General features: G+C 43.0%; 1 protein-coding gene across 1 annotated transcript in view; it reads left to right on the plus strand.

Annotated features, from left to right (window-relative positions):
• The window catches only part of LTN1 (listerin E3 ubiquitin protein ligase 1), a 406,396-nt gene that overhangs the window by 273,047 nt on the left and 110,345 nt on the right, over nt 1-23,004 (plus strand). The window contains exon 23 of the mRNA XM_086934025.1: nt 10,415-10,652. Coding sequence (XP_086790151.1) covers nt 10,415-10,652 — 238 coding nt within the window. The remainder of the gene's footprint in view (nt 1-10,414; nt 10,653-23,004) is intronic.

The following is a 23,004-nucleotide window of genomic DNA, read 5'->3' on the forward strand; positions in this document are numbered from 1 at the left end:
CCACGTCAGCTTCTAGTGCTCTGACCAGAGGCATTCAGTGTCTGAGATTTGGTCTTTGCAAAACATTACTTTCTCACGGCTCACAGTTGTGAATAATTTGCCAGAACTGTTTTGCATTATTTCCTTTTTTAATTTGCACTACTCATGCCCACGTCTTAAAGAGTTTTGCTTTGAGACTGGCATAAGGTGAGAAATCTGCAGAAAGAGGTATCCATCAGAAAACCAAGTTAATTCCATTTAGTAATGGTATCTTCCTGTAGAGTCTCCCCTTCTGTCCATCATGCCCTGATGAGTTAGTGCTGTTACTAATAATGTGCTTCTGCTGATATTGTCACTGTTCTTAATGCTCTCTCTGTTCTTCGATGTGGCACAGAAAAAATAAATGGAACTGTTGCCAGCATGCCTGTCTGAGCCATATATAATTAGATATCATATCTGTGACTGATGGAACTGCGACTGGAGTAGTGTGGTAATACCTTGCAACACTGAAGAGCTATTGTTTATTTCGAAGGGGCATTGGTAGTAGGAAGGACGCGCTGCTGTTTGCTTAAGCGTGCTGCGCTTCAGTGCAATTTACAAGCAGTATTTCACGACTAATTTTAAAACGCCCGTTTATTGTATATAATTTTATTTAGAGTTGTACCTTATCCCCTGCTTTTAATACCCACTTACTTGCACTGTAATCTGGTAAACCCACCGCTCTTTGCGGGTCCTTGTCCTTTCCCTGCCTTCCTGATTCCGACTTTGGTGGCCGTCTTGGGAGTAAGTGGGACGCGATTCCTCATACGGTCTAGTCATCACAAGGACGCTAGACCTCCTACAAAAGGCGGCCATGCTAACGCGCAGCAGGTACGCGCAGCGGGTCCGCCGTCATTCCGCCGGCTTAGGGCTTAGGGCTAGATACGCTGGCTTTTTCCCCTAAGGTCGGTATAACATATACTAGAAATGATTTGATATCATTACGCCCTTCGGATGAAGTGCCCTGCAACTTAATCCTTAAAAATGATTTACCTTTTGTGACGTGTAGTCAATGCACTAAGGGCCAGAGAGCCATAGGAAATAAGCCTCTTCTAATGGCTCTGCTGAATTGTAGGTCCCTCCTTAGTCATTCCACTGAAATTAATTCCCTAGTACTGGATTATGAGTTGGATATCCTATTTCTATCAGAAACCTGGACCACGTCTAGTTCGGGTCCAGATATGGTGCAAGCTCTCCCCCCTAGCTATCTAATTTATCACCTAGATAGGCCTATTGGACGAGGAGGTGGTCTTGCTATCATTTATAGGGACACGCTGGTCTGTAGAGCCCAGGACGGAGGGGTGCTCGACTGTGAGAGCTGTCAATTCTCACTACGGATGTCAGCCACGACCTCCATATCAGGCCTCCTAGTGTACCGCCCTCCGGGGTGTGTAGGCAATTTCGCCAGTTCATTGATGGAAACTGTTACACTTTTGGCATCGTCGACTGCCAATTTTGTGGCACTTGGAGATTTTAATCTCCATTTTGACGACCCTGTTGATACACTCGCTGCCGATCTGCTGGGTGATTTGAAAGCCTTTGATATGAGCCTAATCAACTCAGGGGCTACGCATTGTAAGGGCCACCTACTGGATCCAGTCTTTTCGAATATGGACATGATTGAAGCCTCGACTCCCTTGGCTTTACCGTGGTCAGACCATTTTCTGGTTCCTTTCAATTGGCAGTACGATTTAACGGATGTAACTATTCCTAGGACCTACTCGGTTGACAGGGCTTGGTCCAGGTTACCAGTAGAGCGCTGGGTTGCTAACCTAGATGCTACCTGCCCGCGCCCGGTGTTGGATCCACTAATTGCTGATATAAACTTGGAAAATTGGCTAAAAAGGTCCTTGGACGCCATTCTCCCCAAAAAGAAAATGCCGAAGAGGGAGAAAAGAGTGGGATCAGCCCCCTGGTACACCCAGATGTTGAGAACTCTCAGGAAAGGCTGCAAAAGGCTAGAGAGGATTTGGAGAAAGGATTTGCGAGAGGCAACCCGGAATGAGTATCGTACGGCAATGAGAGGATATAAAGCCGCTCTCCTGGACGCCAAAGCCAAGTTTTAAGAGGAGAGAATTGGCAACTCGGCTAACTCCTCTAGAGAGTCGTTCAAGGTCTTTAGAGACCTTTTGAAAACTTCGGAACCGCCAGTGAGCCATGAGAGTCCTCAAAAGAAATGTACGGAACTGGCTAACTACTTTCACATGAAAGTAGAAAACATCGTAAGTTCCTTACCACAACCAGCCCAGGAATCAGATATAGACGAACAGAGAGCTGATGCTCAGATTAAGCTTGACGTCTTTGGTCCAGTGACCTCTGACGAAGTCCTCAAGGTGCTAGGGCCCATGAAGAGTGGTTCACCGAGGGATCCTGTCCCGATGAGATACCTCAAGCAGATAGCAACTAATATTGCGGCACCAGTAACAGATCTTATCAATGCATCTTTTGCGCAGGGGTTGGTTCCACCTAGTTGGAAAAAAGCGGTTGTAAAGGCCCTTCTGAAAAAGCCCGGTCTAGATCCATCGGACCTGGCTAATTTCAGACCGATCTCCTTGCTGCCCGGGTTTGGTAAGATCACGGAGAGACTGGTGAACAGGCGACTGTCACAGTTCCTGGAGTCCAATGGCTTGTTGCGGAATTCCCAAACAGGATTTAGGCCGGGCCAAGGCACTGATACTGCCCTTCTGGCAGTCGTGGAAGAAGCCAGGAGCATTTTGGATTCAGGAGGATCGGTGCAGTGATCCTCCTGGACCTTAGTGCGGCTTTTGACACCGTAAACCATCAGGTGTTGCTCCAACGACTGTCAGAGGTGGGCTTGACTGGAATGGCCTTGAAGTGGCTCGCGTCGTTTCTGCACCAACGAACCTACCAAGTCTGGGAAGGTAGTGCACAATCTGCCCCCTTCCCCCTACAATGTGGTGTGCCTCAGGGCTCCTCCCTGAGCCCCACATTGTTTAATGTCTATATGGCACCATTGGAGGATGTGGTGGCACCACTGGATATCAAAATAATCAGCTATACTGATGATACCCAGTTGGTGGTGGCCCTTTCCCAATTGGGGGATCATCCGGACCTGTTGCACTCCTGCTTGTCAAAGGTGTACACTTATATGGGCAACTCAGCATTAAAATTGAACGGCTCCAAAACAGAGCTGATGTTGCTGGGACATGCGGGGCCTTCTTTGCCGCCAGGCAGCTGGCCGAGTTGCCTTGGCGATTCTCCAAGCCCCAAAAAGGAGATCAAAAGTCTGGGTGTGTGGCTTGAACAAGACCTGTCTTTCAAGATCCATGCAAAAAAAACTGCCGGATTTTACCCCTTCTCCCTCCAGGAAACTTCTTATCCAGGGGCTGATTGTCTCGAGGTTGGACTACAGCAATGCGCTTTTCTTGGGCGCTCCGGAAGCAACGCTCAATAAACTTCAACAAGTGCAGAATGCAGCAGCAAGGCTGCTGATGAATATTCCAAGGAGATAGTCAGCAAAACTAGCATTACGAGCACTGCATTGGCTTCCAGTACGGGAGAGGATAACATTTAAATCTCTCTGTACGGCTCATAAAATCCTGAGAGGGAAAGGTCCTCCCATCTTGGATAATATGGTGCTCCCCTACAAGGCTACTAGAGCCCTACGCTCTGACCACAAATCCTTGGTATAAGTGGCCAGAGTAAAAAGAGCCCGTACGGGCGGTAGAAGATTCTCGGTGAATGCAGCCAAGTTATGGAATGCGCTGCCCTTGAATTTACGGATAGAGACTAGTATTATTCGGTTTCGAAAGCTACTTAAGACCCACTTATTCCCCGCTTAATGCTGTCTTTTCTTAGCTCCATTCCCCTGAGTCATGAACGAGCGCTGGGATGACCGAGGGTAACCGTGCGCTATATAAGATTCCAAATAATAATAATAATATTTGCTAGGGAAAAAACTTCCCAGCTCCCGCGTGTCTGATATTCATAAAGCGAAGAATAATTAGGAATGTATAGTATCCACCAGAAATGTCTTTAACAAAGGTAAATAACTCTTAACACACTGTTGCCTAATCCCTATTGTAAGTGGGACATGTGAACATATAGTGCAACTTGGTACAGGTGTTAATGCATAGTTTCAATTCAAGCACTTAACTTTAGGTGTAAGAGAAAAGCCACTTAAGGCTTTACGTGGAAGAACCCCCAAATCCATTTGCAGAACTACAGACTAAAGGATTTCTTCTTTTGTGTAACTTTTAGGAGCTAAATATTTCTATGTACCACATACGTTTTAGCTCAAAGCAATTAACTGGCAGAAAGTTACCTGATATTTTCCTAAAATAGATGAAATTACAGATAACCAGTAATTCTGCTTCACAATCCAGAAATGATCTTAAATTATTCTTTTCATGGCACTCCATAGTTAATCCAGATTTAATCGGGAAAACATTACATGAATGTTTCAGCTATGTGTCTAATTAAAAAGCCCTCTCTTGACCCGCCAATTGCAAGTAAATTACCTGCCGATTTCACTCCTGCCCCTAACAGAAAAAATATTTGAGACAGTTCTGAATAGCCAATTAGTTGATTATATTCAGACCAATAATTGCTCAGATTTCACTCAGTTCCTTTTCCAGGCTGACTCAGCAGGGAGATGGCTCTTATAAAAGCATCAGAGGAGATCAGAAGTACTATGGCTTTAGGAGAAAGAGCTGCCCTTGCGCTACTCGATCTGTTGGCAGCCTTCAATACAGTTAGTCATGAGCTACTGATGGATCGACTAAACAAAATAGGGATATCTGGTATGGCCTGGAAATTGCTAATCTACCTTCTGAATGACCAAGAGCAAACAGTCAATATGGGAGGTTTTACCTCCTCTGCATATTCTCTTCATTGTAGTGTCCTGCAGGGCTAGTCGCTCAAACTGACACATTTTAATATTTGTTTCACCTCTGGCTGAGATTATAAGATAATTACATTTTTCTTTAGCATCGTATGTAGATGACACGCAAAATGTTGTGTCATTAGGACCTGGGGACTCGGGAAGTGATTCTAAATTTAACAACTGTATGCAGGCAGTTAGTCAGTGGATGGCCAGAAACTGCCTTCAACTGAACTCAGTTAAGATTGAGGCTTTGATCTTTGGGGCCAAACCTTCATTTTGGTCCCCGACTTGGTGGCCATCTGAACTCGGCACACTTCCCATTCCGGTTAGGAAAGTAAGGAACTTGGTAGTCAAGTTCAATGACACACTTACTTTCTCTGATCAAGCAAACCCAGTTACCTCAGCTGCGTCTTATACTCTCAGGCTGTTGAAAAATATTCTGCCTTTTATCTCTGCCAATATGAAGAAACTAGCTGTTACTTCGTTAGTGATGGCAAAGATTGACTACTGTAAAGGACTATATCTCAATGCTCATCGGTATGACATAAACAAGTTGCAAGTATTGCAAAATGCAGCAGCTCCGCTTCTGTTTAAAATTCCTAAATGCCAGCCCATTTCCAAATTTGTCTGGAAACTACACTGGCTACCAGTCGGACACAGAATCCCCCTCAAAGCACTCTGTATCACTTACAAAGCACTGCATGGAAGAGATTCAGATTTTCTGAGAAAAAACTTCAACTGGTACATGCCAGGCACTAGTAGCTGTGCCTAGGTTTCATCGGGCACCTTGGGGAGGCAGAAGCTTTGTGCTGGGAGCAGCAAAAGCATGGAATTCCATCCCATTAGACATAAAGACCATGTCTATCCTACTGGCCTTTAGGAAGGCCTTGAAAACCTGTTTTTCTTTGTAGAATGGTTGCTCAAACCTCTGGGCACTGTTTCTCTCCTCTGTAAACTCAGCTAGTGCAAAGACACCTTTTAGGTATTCAAGCGCTTTACAAAAATAATAACATCTCTAAAGTTAACATGTTTCAGCCATCAATCAAGCCTTAGTGGTCTGTGGCCTTAATCAGGACCAGGAATCACTCACTCCAACCCTACTCTGAGTAGTGCTTTATACAGATAGGTATAATTGATGTGAGTGTTGCCTGATTTTGTTTGAAAAGAAAAGGTGAAAAATAAATTAAAACAGTGATATACATGCAGTTCAAGATTGGACCACTCTACACAGTATCCTAAATGTAAGAAAGAAAATACCAACCAGAGGTACAGAGGAAGTACCTCCCTATTGTCACACATACACTAAACTTTTCCGAATCTAGGGGCCACACTCGCTGTGATAGACAATAGAATTTCAAATCCTCAGTTGTTAGAAATCTGTGAGGCTTGGGGCTGATGGATACACATATATTACTGTGTTAATATTTATTTATTTATGTTTGTGTGGTGTTTTGTATAGCTCTTCATATGTCACTTTGCAGTCACTCCTAAGCCTTCTCTAATATTGGTACAGATATTTGGATGAAAAGGGAAAAGTGACTACATAAGTGCTGTTTAGATTGATGGGGTGTTAGTAGGAGAAGCAGACAGAGGGTTAATAGTTAGTGTATACTGTTGAAGAGTGTGAGCTCAACGTTAGCCTTGTGCATTGTTTATGGTTTGGGCACAGCCACATTGTTTCATTGTTTACTTAATTAGCAGATGTATGGTCACAAATTCATTTGAATATTTTCTTGAAAAGTTAAGTTTTCATTATTTTTCGGACAGTGTGCTTGCTCAGTTACCTAGTCTTTCAGGGAGGAACCGAGAGCCCAGACAATGCCATTTGTGCTCAAGGTCTGAGATGGTTTGAGACTTGGTCAATTAGAGTGTACTGGATAGGCATTGTGAGTGGCCAACTTCTAAAAGCACCCTATACTTTATTTCAAGAATGCTTTGTGGATAGTGATTACAATCTGATCCCTGCTGCTATTGGGAGCCATTATTTGAATGATTTCACAGCAGACCTATTTATTTTTTGTTATTTTATAGATAGTATTTATATATGGCGGACATATTTCTGGAGACAGTGGAGAGATATCCATGGAAGACGTTGTTGTCTTCAGATTACAGGTGCTTGATGCACGTTTATGAAAGTGATTTCACACATTTATAGTAGCAAGCACTCATAATAATGGTTCAAATTATAGGAGCAGGGCGGAGTGCTTTGAGATTCAGGTGACCCATTTGTCCCTAGTTTTTGAAGATTGTCTTGAAACTAGAGGTCTTCTCGTCCGACACAGAGTCTAAGCAACTTCAGACAATGGGCTAATGGTTTTGCATCAGGCATTCTCATGCTCTGTGCTGTTAATTTTCACTTGCACACAATGCCACTTTGTCAATAATTTGTGGGAATTTGCCAAACTAGCAGAAGCCATATTTTGATTTGGTCGCTGATGGTTTGCACGTGTTAATGCAGATCCTGAACTTGGATTCACTGTGGTGTTCTAGCACTATCATTTCATGGCCTAGCATGCTGGCAGATGTTGTGGGAGGATTGGATTGTGGAATCAGGCACAACTGATCCTGAACGGCCTAGATTGGGAAGGAGGTTCTGGTAAGGGGTATTATGCCACTCATCATTTGGCTTCCACCTCCTATTCTCTTGAGGAGTGTGGATCTTAAGCCATTCTGGTTATTCAATTGACTAATACATCAACTCAGGGGATCTGTGTTTGAGCAGGTTTGAATCCTAGCAGGTAAATTCAGTTCTAAGGTCAGTAAAGTGAGTGCCATTGAATTGGGTAATAATAAGCATCTGATATTTCATTGCCAAGAGGCCCATGGTTGAACATACGCTTTACAAAGACACATTGTTACCTTCTGTCGCAGTAGAATGGACAGGTCCCCCACCCTATTCTCAAAACACCTGACTGCATGCTTGGAGATTGAGTAGTACCAGCTAGAGTCCTATTGCCTCCCTGATGTAATTGCAGATGTCATCCAGTTTGCCAGAAACCCTGCTTTGAAATCCATTTATGAGCATGAATCAATTTAAACCACACGTTTCACACATACTGAATTTCACATTGCCTCTTGAACTGCAGAGACTGGCAGTGGCTGCAGTCAAAGATACCTGAGTGTCCTCTCGGCTTTCATGTGTCTCTGTGATTGCTCATCTTTGTTTAAGTAACCTCTACTGGTAAATTTGCTGACATGTCACTTTACCTGTTTCCTCCTACTGCATAAATGTTTCCTCAGTGGGATCTGAATAGTATGTTAACTTTATTCATGGCAACTCATTTCAAGCTAATGCATGGTTGGCCTCTTGGTCTTCCTACTATGAAAACACTGATGTTGGTTGCAATATCTTCATTTTACAGAGTCTGAAAACTTCAATTTACCCAGTTTTTGACCCAGACCTATTGGTCCTCCATACCTGCCCAACGTTCTTTCCCTAGGATGTTTCAGCTTTCATATGTCCAGTCTATCACCCTCTCATACACCTTTACTTCTCCTCATCCCACCACAGAGAAGTAGTGGCTATGAAGACTGGAGCCCAGATGTGTGGTCTTCTGCTGCATTGACTGCACACAACAGAACCAAGTGATGGACCAGCAGTTTGCGGGTTTGCCAGAGCCAAGACAGTTATGGCCGTGACCAAACACACAATTTCACATTGGCACTGGGTCACCCTACCTTTCAAGATCTGTTATGCCTGGGACAAGAAGGAAGGGATTCATGATATTTTCTCTAGGGCCTGGATGCTTCTGCCACTCTTCAATGGCATATATCTAATGGACAGCTATGTGGTTATCCCTGCATACATTACTTAACATTACTGCTTTTCATCAAAAGCATACAGTGACTGATAGTTTGCCAGGAGTGTGCTGCATGATTTTTCTTGATTAATCTGCCCTCCTCATTTCCACTTCCAGATGGTATTGGTTTGGGATGACACACTGTAGTATACAAAAAAGTGATGGATGTAATGCTTGAATGTCAGTCACTGGTAATTACGCGTAGAGCATCCTAATTCATAGTTATTCTGCACACCAAGCAATCTCAGTTGGGACCCAGCCATGTGCAAATCACTCTTGACCCAGCTCTAGTGTGACCATTACAGCCCAAACTGCCAGGCCAGGTCTACCCTGAACCGGAACATAAGCAACCCAGGTCCAGTTTCGCCTTGATTAGTATTCATTAGCTAGGTATGGCATAGTTGCAGTGGCACAGTGTGCACAAGACCCACATACCCATCCCACTTAAGGCGACACTCTGTAGCATACTAAAGGGTGATGAATGGAATGCTTGAATGAATCTCAGCCACTGGTAATCACTCTGGGCTGCATCCCAATCCATTGTTATTTTGCACACCATGCCTCCTTTGGTTTGCCCCCAGCCATATGCAAATTAGTCTTGACCCAGCTCCACTGGGAAGAGTCCAGCCCAAACTGCAAGACCAGTTCCTTCCTGAACCGGAGCACAAGTAACCCAGGACCGGTTTCACCCTGATTAAGGCTTATCAGCCAGGTGTAGCTTGTTTCCAGTGGCACAGTGCTCGTAGGACCCACGTCTGGACATACCCATTCTATTTAGGGCAACACACTGTAGTGTAGCATACAAGAAAGTGATGAATGGACTCCTCCTTAGGGTTAGGAATCTGCAAGAAGGTATATCCATCAGAAATAAAAGTTGTCTACCTTCACTGATGGCATTTCTGGTGGATACATAATCTTCCTCCCGATCTCTCTCAGCCCTTTTTCCTCCCCTGATGAGTCAGTGCCTGATATAATCAGATTTGATAGTATGTGCTATTATTATAGCTGCCATTGGTGCAGTCTCTGCTTCTCTTCACACATCTCGCTAGGGTGCAGAAAAAGTTTCAGCATCTGACGTCAGCACACTGGTTGGTTCCTGGTGTTCACCAGTGCTGTCATGACCAGTGTGTGGAGATGGCAGCACTATATACTGCTAGGGAATAAAGGTTTTGAAATCAGTCTGATACATGGGAGGATATTCTTAAGGTAAGACATCTAGAGGAAGATAATTTGTCCACCAGAAAATTACTGAATGTAAGTAACCTTTTATTTCTGGTCTGAAGAGATTTATAATCTATCCCTGCCCAGTAGTTTGCTGGAGAATTAAAGCCTCGTTGTCTGTTGCTGAAATTTACATGAATCAGTATTGGTTATAACTGCAGTGGCAGTAATCTCACTAATTTGTTTGTTTCCTATTAGTGGTATACAAACTGCTCAATATGGGTTCTATGACCTGGGCTTCCAACGTTGTATTTCCCAATTATAGTTAAGTCAGATGAGGTACATTTAGTAGAAATATTTCAGCTTTGTCAATTTTGTGCCGGGTAGCAAAAACACTACATAAAACTAAACACTGACATGCCGCTGTCATCCGACCCATATGCCCTACCCAGAAAAAGCATTTGCCTTGTTTATATGATGTAACTCAAACCTATACAATTGTTAGCTGTTGCTTTGTTTGTCAAATACTGCATTTGATGTTCCAGTTCACTGATGTTTCTATTTTTTTTTTCTGTTTTGTTTGGCTTAGGTGAATGCAAATATTCTGCTGGGGCACCCTTACATAATTCCATACTGGAATCTTTAGGAGAAGCTCTAATCTTTATCTCAAAGGATCAATTATTGGACAACAACCTTCCTGCTAAATTTGTTGCTGGCCAGAAGACAAACCTCACCGATAAACTGCAGACTTTACTAAACACCTTGACACCACTTTTGTTGCTCAGAGCTAGACCGGTCCAGATCACGGTTTACCACTTGCTATACAAGTAAGACATCAGTATAATATATTTCTTTTTTATTGTGAGATTCAGTGATAAAAGATTTCTACCATTCCACATAAATACCAGGTATTGGTGTTGGTGATTGTCCTTAGGTAGTATTGATAGTCATTTGGTATTAAGGGTAAGATAATATCATATCATAGCATATATCATATATGTCATAATATATTATAATATAATTTAATAGAATATTGTGTATGTTTTATATTTGCAGCTGAAGATGCCACTTTTTATGTTTTTCATAACGTGATGTGTGGTATTTTGCTAGTGTGCACTGTAGTGTTGTTATTTTATGTGAAGGAAAAGCTGTCATACCTGTTACTTTGACAGTTCATCAAGGAATTCCCTTTAGGTATGACTGAATGGATATTCTCAGTGCGTACAGCTTGACCTCTGAAAATAATTATTTAATTTTGTTTTTTATTCAATCAAAACATAACAGCCAAAGCTATGTAAGAAACAACTCTCTTTCCTAGTACGGCCGGCCATAAGCCTTGCTTAGCTTTTTCATCAGCTGTATAACTCATGTGGGTGGATGGCTGATAAATGTGGTTGCAGAGATCTCACCAGTGGTTGACATTGTGCAGCGATTGTTGGGATACTCTGATGATGCATCTTGATTTAGAAAATATACATTTTAGTGCATTCCAGAGAAAGCAACTAAAAATTATTATCCTTTTTTTCAGAGAGAGACCGAGAAAAGGGTCATCTTGAAGTATCTGCAACTTAATTTGTAGCCATGAGTAGGTGTTCTGAACAAATAACCTTTCAAAGACATATATGGCTCAGACCACCAAGACCTTGGATCGTTTCAACTAAAGATATGGTGATCTAGCAGTTAAACCTATTCTAGATGCCTATCCTGCTAAGCAAGTTATAGCCTCTTATGGAGCTCATATTTATGGTTGCAAGGGAAACATGCCCCACTGCATCTAATTGGGAACAATTTCTTCATCCCAGCTGTTGTATCGGGCCTCAGCCAGACCCGCTAGTGCAAGGGGTTCGCCCTTCTCAGCACGAGTCCTCAGACCATAGAAAGAAGTTGGCACGGAAACTAGAATACAAAAGATACCATTCATTAGACCTCATGAGGTGGTACTACAATTCGAACAGCACCCTTCGGTATTGTAAGAAGTAGCACCACGAGCTAAGAAAGCGTGGTTTATTTATACCCACACAGGGGCTCAAAAGTAGGCGGTACAAACACAAGAGCGCAGTTTATGTACATATAAGGTAATATTTGAGAGGCACAATCAATCAGTGGGAGGAGCTAACAGTTTTGGGGGTCGACAAGCACATTCCTATCTGGAACTAATCACTAACAGATGTGGACCCTACTTGACATGCGCAAAAGTGGGGGAGGCTAAATATAACTTGTTGCCAGGCAGTTTTCAGGCGCCGTGAACAGGAAGATAGGACAAAGCACATGGTCGACACGAGGCAACATGAGACAGACAAAATGGCTGCCAGGAATACAAAATGGAGTCCGCTAAATGTCAAGATAACGGCTAGAACTAAGATGTCTTCTGCTAATGCTTAATCTAATCGCTGTCAAATTACGACAGACGACCCTTTCAGCATTAGCTGAAGACATTCGCCTTTCTAGGATAGTCTAAGTACTCATCTTGTATATCTATTCGCATCATCTCCGCTGCTTCCTTATCTAATATATGTTGTGCTTTCATTTTTACAATATTCTCTTTAGTTGGCATACAAGTAGTAATACACATGGAACATATCATTGGACCACAGTGAATACACATACAGCAAGTAAAAATCACTGCAATTGCGATACATAGAACAGTCAATAGTTTCCAACCCCAAGAAGTGACTAGCGCCCAAAACCATCCAGAAAAAGACCAAGTACCGTTTTTTTGTGTGGATATCTGTAGCTATCTTATGTAATTTAAAAATTGCATCATATACTGAAGGCGAGTTGTCGGGTATATACACACAACAACTACTACGGATAATTTTACATGCTCCTCCCCGATCTGCTAACATTACATCAAGGACCATACATTTCTGTAAAGCTACAATTCTTGCAACCTGTAGCTCTTCTGTAATATTCCCTAATGCTATAGCAGTTTAATTAGTGACCGCTTCTACCACTCTTGTTAACCTTCTTACTTTTCTACTGTTCAGTGCAGCACCCACAAAAGAAAACAATCCTAAATTAAAATCAACGTATTGCTGTAAACTAGTATCTGTTTGATCTACTTCATCAGTACTTATGGTCCTCTTACTCCTGTTCAACGAAACATTCTGGTACAGTTTAAAATCTCGATGATATGATGCAGGTGCCAAGAAAACAGGTGGTAGTAGAAAAGATACATAACATACACCTGACCAACCAACTGGTAATTGATGATATCCATTATTGCCACAAACTAAATATGTGTTATGCGAAGCTAAAAATGAGCTATTATTTATTCGATCTATATTTAATACTATAATACATTCGCTCACACCAACTGGAATTCGTCCAGTACTCTGTACACATAAGTCTGCTTTAGTGTTCGTTACAGTAATCACAAAAGGTTCATTTTTGGCAAAGTCTCTTGTGTGGGTGAAGACATATGGCGTGGAGAAATTGTCCGGTCGATATTCTTCCCATTCCCATATAGTTCCATTAGCTTGAGGATACCCATCTATGTCCTGATGACATTCTTTATTCAAACGGAAAAGAAGTCCTCCCACTGTTGGTTTCCTAGTCGAAAACAGTAAAGTGTACCAGGCTTGACAAGAGCCATTGTGCGAAAAAGGAAGTGGGATAAAAGGGGTTCCTCCTTTCTTGTGATGCGCCGGGATCATACCGCATATCCAACAATTAGTGGTATTGGTAGCGCTGTGTGTATGGTGTAGCTTCTGAACAAACATATTATTTAGGTAAGACTGGCGGTGTTTTTGTTCATGATATGGAAGAGTAAAATGCTGGTGCTCTTCTGGGACAGGAGTAGTAACAACAAATAATTCACGAGCAGGGATCATCACTTCAATAGACCAAGTGATCACTGCTATAATTGTCAAAATGGCAAACAACTCTACAACACCAAAAATGTGCTTTTTATTCATTTCAGCAACAAAGTCAACTTCTTCTAAAAAACTAAGAGAACACAAAAAGAAAAAAAGAAAATGACCCTAAGAGCTCTTCTCTTCACCGAAGATCAAGACGGGTGTCACTGCACTAGGCAGGGCTGATCCCCCCTGTCATATCGGCATTCCGTTTCCACTACCCAGGGCGGTTGCTCAACCTGTCTCTGTCAAAATCGTAGATCCTTTCCTTGGCCTCAAGTTGTACTGCGATGCTACAGGAATTGTCTGGTCCGGGAAGAACTCCGCAGATTCGTCTGATGGCAAAGCTTGGCCCTTTTCCGTAGTCAAGATCTCTCGACGATCGGTCAGCACATCAGGTTCCACCAAGGTCGACAATACCTTGCGACAATGAGTACTATGCACCCAATTTTTCCTGTTTATAACTCGAACCGCTGTTCTTGTGGCGAGGAGAACTTGCTCTGGTCCACGCCACCTCGGCTCCAAGCTGCTTGACCTCTCAAACGACCTCACCATGACCTGGTCCCCAGGTTAGAGGTTGTGGCCTTCACCAGTAGATCTGTCAGGGAGTACTTCTCGGACCTGTTGATGAATAGAAACCAAGCTATCAGTTAATTGTGCCAAATAATCATTCATTAAAACACAAGGTACATCACATATAGAACTCAGTTTCGGTACTCCCCAGATATTCATAGGCCTTCCTAATACCACCTCGTAGGGAGTGAGGCCTGTTCGAGAGTGTGGCACTGATCTAATTGACAACAATGCCAAAGGCAACACATCTGGCCAAGTCAAAGATGTAGAAGCCTGTATCTTCGCTATTTTCAGCTTTAGAGTAGCATTATACCTTTCCACCAATCCTGCTGACTGGGGATGGAACACTGCATGGAACTGTTTGATTCCTAATCCCTTCAGGACATACTTGATAACTTCCCCAACAAAATGAGGTCCGTTATCATTCCTTAGGAGTTTGCAAACACCAAATCTAGGGAAGAATTCCTTCAGCAACACTTTAGCCGTGGTAATAGCAGTATTATCCTTCGTGGGGTACGCTTCAATCCACTTACTGAAAGCACAAACCACCACTAGGACATTCTTCAAAATGTTGCGACGCTCAAGTTTGATATAGTCCATTTGCAGGACTTCAAAAGGTGCAGTTGGTGTAGCATATCCTCCAGCTGTAGCTCGAGTACCCTTTCCTGGATTATATTGCAAACAAATCAAGCAGGATTGTACTACTCTCTTAGCTGTGCTAGCAATTTCTGGATGCTCCCAAACTTGTGTAAGCAATTTCGTTATTGCTGAAGCTCGAACATGTGCTAGCCCATGTGCCATCTGGACCATAGGTTGTACAAAAGCTATAGGCAGCTTCCACCTATCCATTTGCTTGTTTCGCCAACAACCCTCATCATCTAACTTTCCTTCTACAGACCATTGCTTACGTTCTTTTTAAGAAGCAGATTTCTGTATCTCTTGTACTTCCTGCCTTGCACCATGCCAACACTCAGCTTGTGACTTCACTACATACATAGAAGTAGTGCTTCTCTGCGTCGCAGTTTCACGTGCCTCGTGATCTGCAAAGGCGTTACCTTGTCCAATCCTGTCTGTCACGTTCTTGTGTGCACTACACTTAACAATTGCTATTTTCTTTGGGTATGTCAATGCAGTTAAAAGATTATGCACTAAATCTCCGTGCATTATCTGCATTCCGTGAGATGTGAGAAAGCCTTTTTCCTTACAGAGTAGGCCGAAATTGTGCGCCACTTCGAAAGCATAGCGGCTATCTGTGTAGATATTCACACATAGGTCTGTACTAAGCTCACATGCTCTTGTCAAGGCTATCAGCTCAGCTGCTTGAGCCGATTTCTCTGGTATGCGAGCTGTCTCCACTATTGTTTCAAGCGTGGTGATTGCATACGCGGCTGAGGTCGTACCATCCGGTAATTTCAAACAAGACCCATCTACCCATAATTCACCATCCACATCTGGAAAGGGCGTATCCTGTAAATCAATGCGACCCTTTGTCTGTTCCTCAGTCAAGAATATGCAATCGTGTGTTTCCTGTGACTGAGGCTGAGTCGCTGGATACAGTAACAAAGTAGCTGGGTTTAAGGTTGCACATCTCTTCAATGTAAAATGAGGAGCTAGTAATGTCAGTTCATATCCTGTCACACTAGTGCTAGTTAAGTTCTGCGTCTTTGTCTGATTTAAAAGGGCATCAACAGCATGAGGTACCAACACTAACAGTTTATGTGACAAAACTATCCCTTCACTATGCCGTATTGACACAGCTGTTGCTGCAACTGAGCGAAAGCATACAGGCAATGCTCGGGCAACAGGATCAAGGACTGCTGACAAAATAAGCACAGGGACGTTGCTTATCGCAGTGTAACTGAACTAAACCTGACAGTGCACACCCATCTTTCGCATGTACGCAAAGTGTAAAAGGCTTTGTGTAGTCTAGTGTACCTAACACTGGTGCTGAACAAAGAGCCTGTCGTAACTGCCGAAAAGCAGTTTCACATTCATCTGACCAAGGGAGGGGCACTGGAGTGTCTTTTGTCAAAAGTGCTAACAAAGGCTTAACAATGTACAAAAAACCCCAAAATCCACTGTCTACAAAAGGAAGTCAGACCAAGAAATCCACGCACTCCTTTCTGTGTGGTGAGAACTTGAGTATCTAAAATGGCTTGCACGTCCCTCCTTAGACAAAAGGTGACCTAAGTAGGTTACCTTTGGTCTACAATATTGCAATTTCTTTCGTGACACTTTTTGATGATGTGAAGCAAGAAATGAGAGCAAAGACAGAGTGCATTTTTCACATTGTTCCGTGGTATCGGCTGCCAACAAGATGTCATCGACATATTGTATGAGAGCCACGCCTTCAGGTAAAATAAAGGAATCAAGTTCTCTTTTCAACGCCTGACTATAAATACTTGTACTCTCAGTGTAGCCTTGAGGAATTCTACAAAATCTGTACTATCTATTATTCAAAGTGAAGCCGAACAGATATCGGCTCTCAGAGTGAATAGGGATCGAAAAGAAGGCGTTCTTCAGATCTACCACAGAAAACATAGTAGCTGTTGGAGGAACTAAGGTAAGAAGTGTCATGATATCAGAAACTACCGGGTATTGTGGTACTACAATCTTGTTCACCTCTCTAAGGTCTATAATGAACCTGTAAACTCTAGTTTCAGTGTCTTTTTTCAAAATCGGAAGAATCGGACTGTTACAAATATTAAAGGGAACTTCTTCAACAACTCCTACTTGAATGAGATCATGAACAATTCGTGTGAGCGCTTCCTCACCCTCCTGTGAAATTCTGTATTGAGGCAACCGTGGTAACACAGCTCCCCCTTGACAATAATGTGTGCTGGTGGGATGATCATTTGGCCCACATCAGTGTCCGAGGTGGCTCACAAGGATTTAGGGAGTGAGGCTAAGGCAGAATCTTCATTAACAAGACAAGCTCTTTCAGGTACTGAATGATTATCATTCAAAATGACACGCACTCCTTCGGAGAGCATCGTATTGTGGCTCTGAAATACTTGAGCATATCAAGACCCACAATATTGTCTGGAGTGTTTGGGGAGAGCAAAAACTGACATGGAGCAACAAATTTATTTACATGAAATGCAAGTGGTTGTGACAGTGGGCTAAGGGAAGGTGTTCCATCGAAACCTATCGAAGTAATAGTTTCGCCAGACAGGGGAGCCCTTGGAACCAATTGTTTAGACAGAGCGCTATGAGTAGCTCCTGTATCAACCAGAAACCGATCAGTAGAACCCAAAACATGTGCTGTAACATAGGGACCCGTCTGATCTACTGGAACTTCAACTGATTCCGTACCCCATCATAGGCAATCCTATGCATGAGCTGAATCGTAAAGATCGGGTTGCACACAATCAGACATTTGATACTGGTTACGTCTATCAAAGGTGTTAAACCTGTCCTGCGTTCGTACATTGGTATTGAATCAAGCTCGATCATTTGTATTTCCTTGAGGCCCTGAGTAGCCAAAACGATTCCTCATTTGTTCCCAACCTCGCGAGCCCTGTTGCGCACGTAACAGTGGACAATCGGCCATCCAGTGGCCAAATTGCTTACAATACGCACATTGATTAATAGATAAATTCGCACGATTGTAGGAAAGATTAAAAGAACCACGTCCGCCACGATCATAGCCTCTAGAAGGCGGGCCATAGACTTGAGCCAACATAACTTTTGTTTTTAATTCTTTCGATTTTTTATCTTCAGTACATTTTGCTTCTAATTCTTGGCGCTCATAATATTGAGTCATCGTTAAAACAGATGCTGGGGAAGATGTAGTCCAAGAACTCTCACTGGCTTTTAGGCGACTAGCTATCCCTGGTAACAAGTTCGTAACATACTTATCGACAAACAAATGTCTGCCTGTATCATCGGCCAAGGATTGACCGTTGAAATCGTGAAAAGCTTCTTCAAAACGTGTAAAGAAATCAGAAACCGATTTGTCTACCTTTTGTTTACACGATGCTAAAATAGTCCAATCAATCTTTTTAGGGTGGATAACTGTTTTGAGTTTAGTTAATATAGCTGCAGGGAGGTTTAATATTGACTGATGCGGCTTTTGAGCGGGTTTCCTTTCCATATCTAATTGTTCTAACTCTTTCCATTCCGCGCCAAAAGCGGCACAATCATTAGTTTTACGAACAGTCCTCCACATATCCGGAGGTAATATTAACCCGAAAAACAAATCAATATCACACAGTCATAGTACAAGAATTTATAGCGCCTTCAACTTCCTCATAAAAAGCGGCAGGATTCTTACGTGGATCGGGCAATGCTGCTTTAAGCGCCATTACATCTGCCCTATTCCAAGGAGTCTAAACCCAAGTATAAACAAGATAACCCTTAGCGTCTGCAGAATCTTTGTCGTCATTGTCGCCTGCTCCTTTAGGAGGAACATTCAAGGGTGCGGCTTCCCGCATAGGCTTCATATAGAACACCATTTGCTTATCTGTTCCGAAGATAGAAGACTGCGACCATCCTGTCTGAGATTTCTGCGCTGCATCGTCCGTGAGCTTTTTCTGGTCCTTCAGGTGAACCGCTTCAGTTCATAATTTAACCAACCGTCTAATCGTGTCAGCCACCTGAGGGAAAGTAAAAAGACCATCACGCATACTTTTACAATCGGCTGCTACATCATCAGGTTCAAAATTTTGAGAACATTTCCGAAATAATTCAATGACTTCTGCAGCAGACGTTTCAGTGAAATATATCTGCTCCCTTTCCGTCCATCCCTGTATACTAGCTAAAAGATCGGAAGCAGGATCAGTACTACGTAATGCTTTACGAGCAACTTGTCTGATATCAGCTGCACGTTGTACAGACAGCATAGAACGGGTGTCCCGCGCTTTTCGTTTATCCGAGTCGGAACCCTCACCACATTTGAACGGAGCGGACAGAACGGCATACCGAGGTGGAGGTCGATCTGGTAACGAAAAATCATCTGGTAGATTATTAAGGACAGGATAGAGAGGCTGTCGGACAGGATATTGGCCAGATACCTGCAATCTGTGTTCTTTCTCCTCTCTCTCTTTCAGTTCTTTCACTTCTTTCTTTCTCAACTCCAGCGCTGTCTCATACACATTCTTTCGCTGTTCTTTCTCAATCAAGGCTTGCTCACGCTTCGCTCGTTCACGCACTTCTTTCTCCCACATACGCAAGCATTCAAACATATCACATCTAGACTTCCGCTCAAACATACATGACTCAATCTTTCGCACATCAAATGACCCATGCATAGGCCAACGTAACTTAGGATCCTTTTTTGTGTATCTATTCCACAATGTGCTGTACATTATGGAAGAGAGACCGAATTTGATGTACATATCTCTATTAGGCATCCCCTCTGGGGGAGCCGGTTGCGATTCTGAAAGTCTAAATCGGGCCCCCATACAAGAGCAGCACATTTTTCGAAGTGCGCTGAAAACAGGCATGTTGAAAATAATGCAAAATATGCAGTATTATACAAAAATGCCACTTAAAGTACTTCTAGTATGTTGCGCCGTTCAAATTTGTCTCATTGGAAGAAAAATCTCCACATTACCTCCTATATGTGTTTTAGCACATATATCTTACCAAGTTTTATAAAATACATATAAGACTGGTCTTTACCAAAATACAAATATGCCACGGTAAGTGTTCCTAAAACTACCTTACCATACAAGGGCATCCAAGCCCATAGTACGTGCCGTAAAATGGCCCTTACCAATCATAGGGTGTCCAGGTTCCAACTGCCAAGTTGTAAATTCGACCAAACGGCCACTGCACCGCAAATTGACAGAAGAGATCTCAGTCGAGGACCGGCACCACCTTGATGGCTTAATCTAATCGCTGTCAAATTACGACACAGGTTATTGGACGCTGCCCTCTCTACATAATAAAGATGGATTGTCTGTCACTGACTTCATTCTTAATAGATCTCCTTTTTTCGATGGTCAAATCATTTTTTATTAATGTAGAAGCTTGGTTTTGACCAGTTTACAAAGGGTCCACAAACAAATACAATAAACATGTTTGTTTGATATAAAACAGGGAGCCATCATGAAATGTGAGACAACTAAATCTTCTGCCAGTTTTCCAGAAGAGCTCCTCCTTCCTGTTAACTCAGACTTTCTCACAATTCAAAGAATTCCTAATCCTGAAAGGCCTATAAAGGTTTGACGTACCAGGACCAAGGTCACTATGCCTGTGAGTTGTTCCAAAACAAATCTATTAAATGTATCTGAACAAATTCTCAAAACAAGCATTGAAGCTTTAAAACAGTTAAACTGTAGATGGAGACAAACCGAACAGATCTATTTTATTAGTAATTAGCCGTCCCCTATCCAAGAGGTAATTTCTGCTTTTCCCAGGTGGTGTATCTCTCCCTTTTTGCGCACATTTCATTTAATCGTATAATTCAACATAGTGGAGCTCAGGGCGGTATTGGTAAGACATGCTCAGTTAAGAGTCTTCTACAGAGTGGAAGTTTATTTTTCATTTAATGATGGTGTGCCTACTGTGGGAACATTTATGCTACATTGTTTTTGTCAGTTTGCATAATGTGGCTGACAAGGCTACCCACGCCTAAATTTGATCTCAATTTCAGAGTTAGAAACGCTGATTGTTTGAACCGGTAGCTGTATATATTAATGTAGTTATGCGAGATAAGAGCAATATTAGGGGGATTTTTTTTTACGCACAAGTGGTAATGGAGACTAGATCTCAGTTGTGCCGAAATAGCATATGATATAATTTAGACTTCTAGTTATCAAGTGTATAATTGCTTTTTAAGCAGTGCCTTTTCTCTCTGTATTTGCTAACAAGGGAAATCCAAATTCAGCATTCTGACTGACACTTTTTATTGAAATGTTCGCTGTATGAATAATCTCAATTGCTTCTTTGCAGTTATCTTCAAACAGTGTTTCTGCTGTATTTATGGGACCTGAGCCAAATAGCCGTTAAGAGGGTTTGGGTATAACCATAATATTCTTGTAATTAACTTGAAATACCTTAGTTAAGGTTGTTGGGCACTTGGGGGTTTAGTAGTATAGCGGGCGGATCTCCACCGCCCGCATGGCGTTGGCGATCTGCCCGCCATTTCCCACCGCCCACCTCTCTTCCCCCCGCAATATTATGAGGGCGGGGGGACCCCGGCGGACGGAAAGACCGTCTGCCAGTTTTTGGCCCACCGACAAGTCAACCGGGCGGAAAAGTGGCTGAATATGGTGGCGGTGTCTGCAGGACACCCCCATCCATATTATTAAACAGGCGGAGATGTGCCTTTCCATGGTGGCATTGTCGCCATGGAAAGGCATCCAGTGTCTGCATGTGGGGGCCCGTTGCATGCCCCCGGTGTGTTGGATGGGTGGGGGGTGCACATTGGAGGTACCTATGATACCCCCCTGTATTTGCATGCACAACGTGGCAGGCACCGGGCGGTGCCTGCCACGTTGTGCATGCAAATGCACAACATGTCTTTTTTACATTGCGGCGGGTGCTGCTGTAAGCACGCCCGCTGCAATGTAAAAAATGCGGGATGCGCCTGCCAGTGTGGTGGGCGCATCCTAATCTGCATTACGGGACCGCCTCACATATGGCGGGAGGTCCCTTTTGCCGTTACGGGTGCCCTCGTAATAGACCCCAAAGTTGGGATGACTTGGGGCCTGATTATGACTTTGGCAGTGCAGTAGTTGGATTCCAAGCCGCCGCCTCTCTCCCACATCGCCAAAGGTCACTCCAGGCCACCCGCCAGATTAGGAGTTTTCTCCTGTTCTGGCCTTCAGTCCATTGGCATTCCCATGGCAGTGCTTTTAAAAAGGCACTGTAATGGGAGCACCAAAGCTGGTTCCTGCACGGCATGGACTGCGAAGTCCATACCGTGCAGGAACTTAGGGTGCACACAGACACTATGTGCCCCCCTACATGCAGGCCATGGCCCAGATGCTTTGTTTCCTCACCGCCGTAATTTTCATGGCAGGCTCACCGCCATTAAAACTGCGGCGGTGAGGAAACTCGTAATATGCTTGGCAGTGTGTCAGGGCACCACCAAGCATATTGCAGACTCAAGACCTCCCAAGACCGCCATGGAACAGTGGTTCCCTTACGGCAGCAGCGGTCCCAGGGCGGTCCGACCACCCAACTCGGTAATAGGGTGGTTGGACCGACAGTGCGGTTGTGGACGGACCGCCACCGCCGCATCGCCCCAAGTCTGGCGGCCCGACTTTTAATCAGGCCCTTAGTGTTTATGATAAAATGTTTAATGTTTGAAAATTGCAGCATAATGTTCCTGCACAATCCTATTCCCAGCCCCAGTGTTCACCTTTTGATGTCACAAATGACCTCAGGATTACACAATAAAATACATTGACAGTGACATCACTGATTAACCCACATAATACTTCATCAATGATTACATTGATGAAATTACACATATGGACCCAACTTTGTAAGCATATGATAGATTAGGGCTATAGTCAAGTTAGATTGAATGTTTCATAAGAAAAACAATTAAAACAGTAGCGTACCAATGACATGTTTTGAAATATGTTTTATATAACAGTGATTATTGAAACAAATTCACTTAATCTCTCACTCAATGATCTTAATTATTCATCTCAAATCAAATCAGAAAGCTTTATTCGATTTTAGGTTTTAAAATCATAAAAGCATACAGACAAATATTGCAATACATTTTAAAAAACACTTTAAAATAAATCTCATAATGGCTTTAGATTGCACAGTTAAAGGATTAAAC

This window comes from Lissotriton vulgaris, chromosome 8 (assembly GCF_964263255.1).
Source record: "Lissotriton vulgaris chromosome 8, aLisVul1.2, whole genome shotgun sequence".
In the NCBI taxonomy this organism is placed as follows: domain Eukaryota; kingdom Metazoa; phylum Chordata; class Amphibia; order Caudata; family Salamandridae; genus Lissotriton; species Lissotriton vulgaris.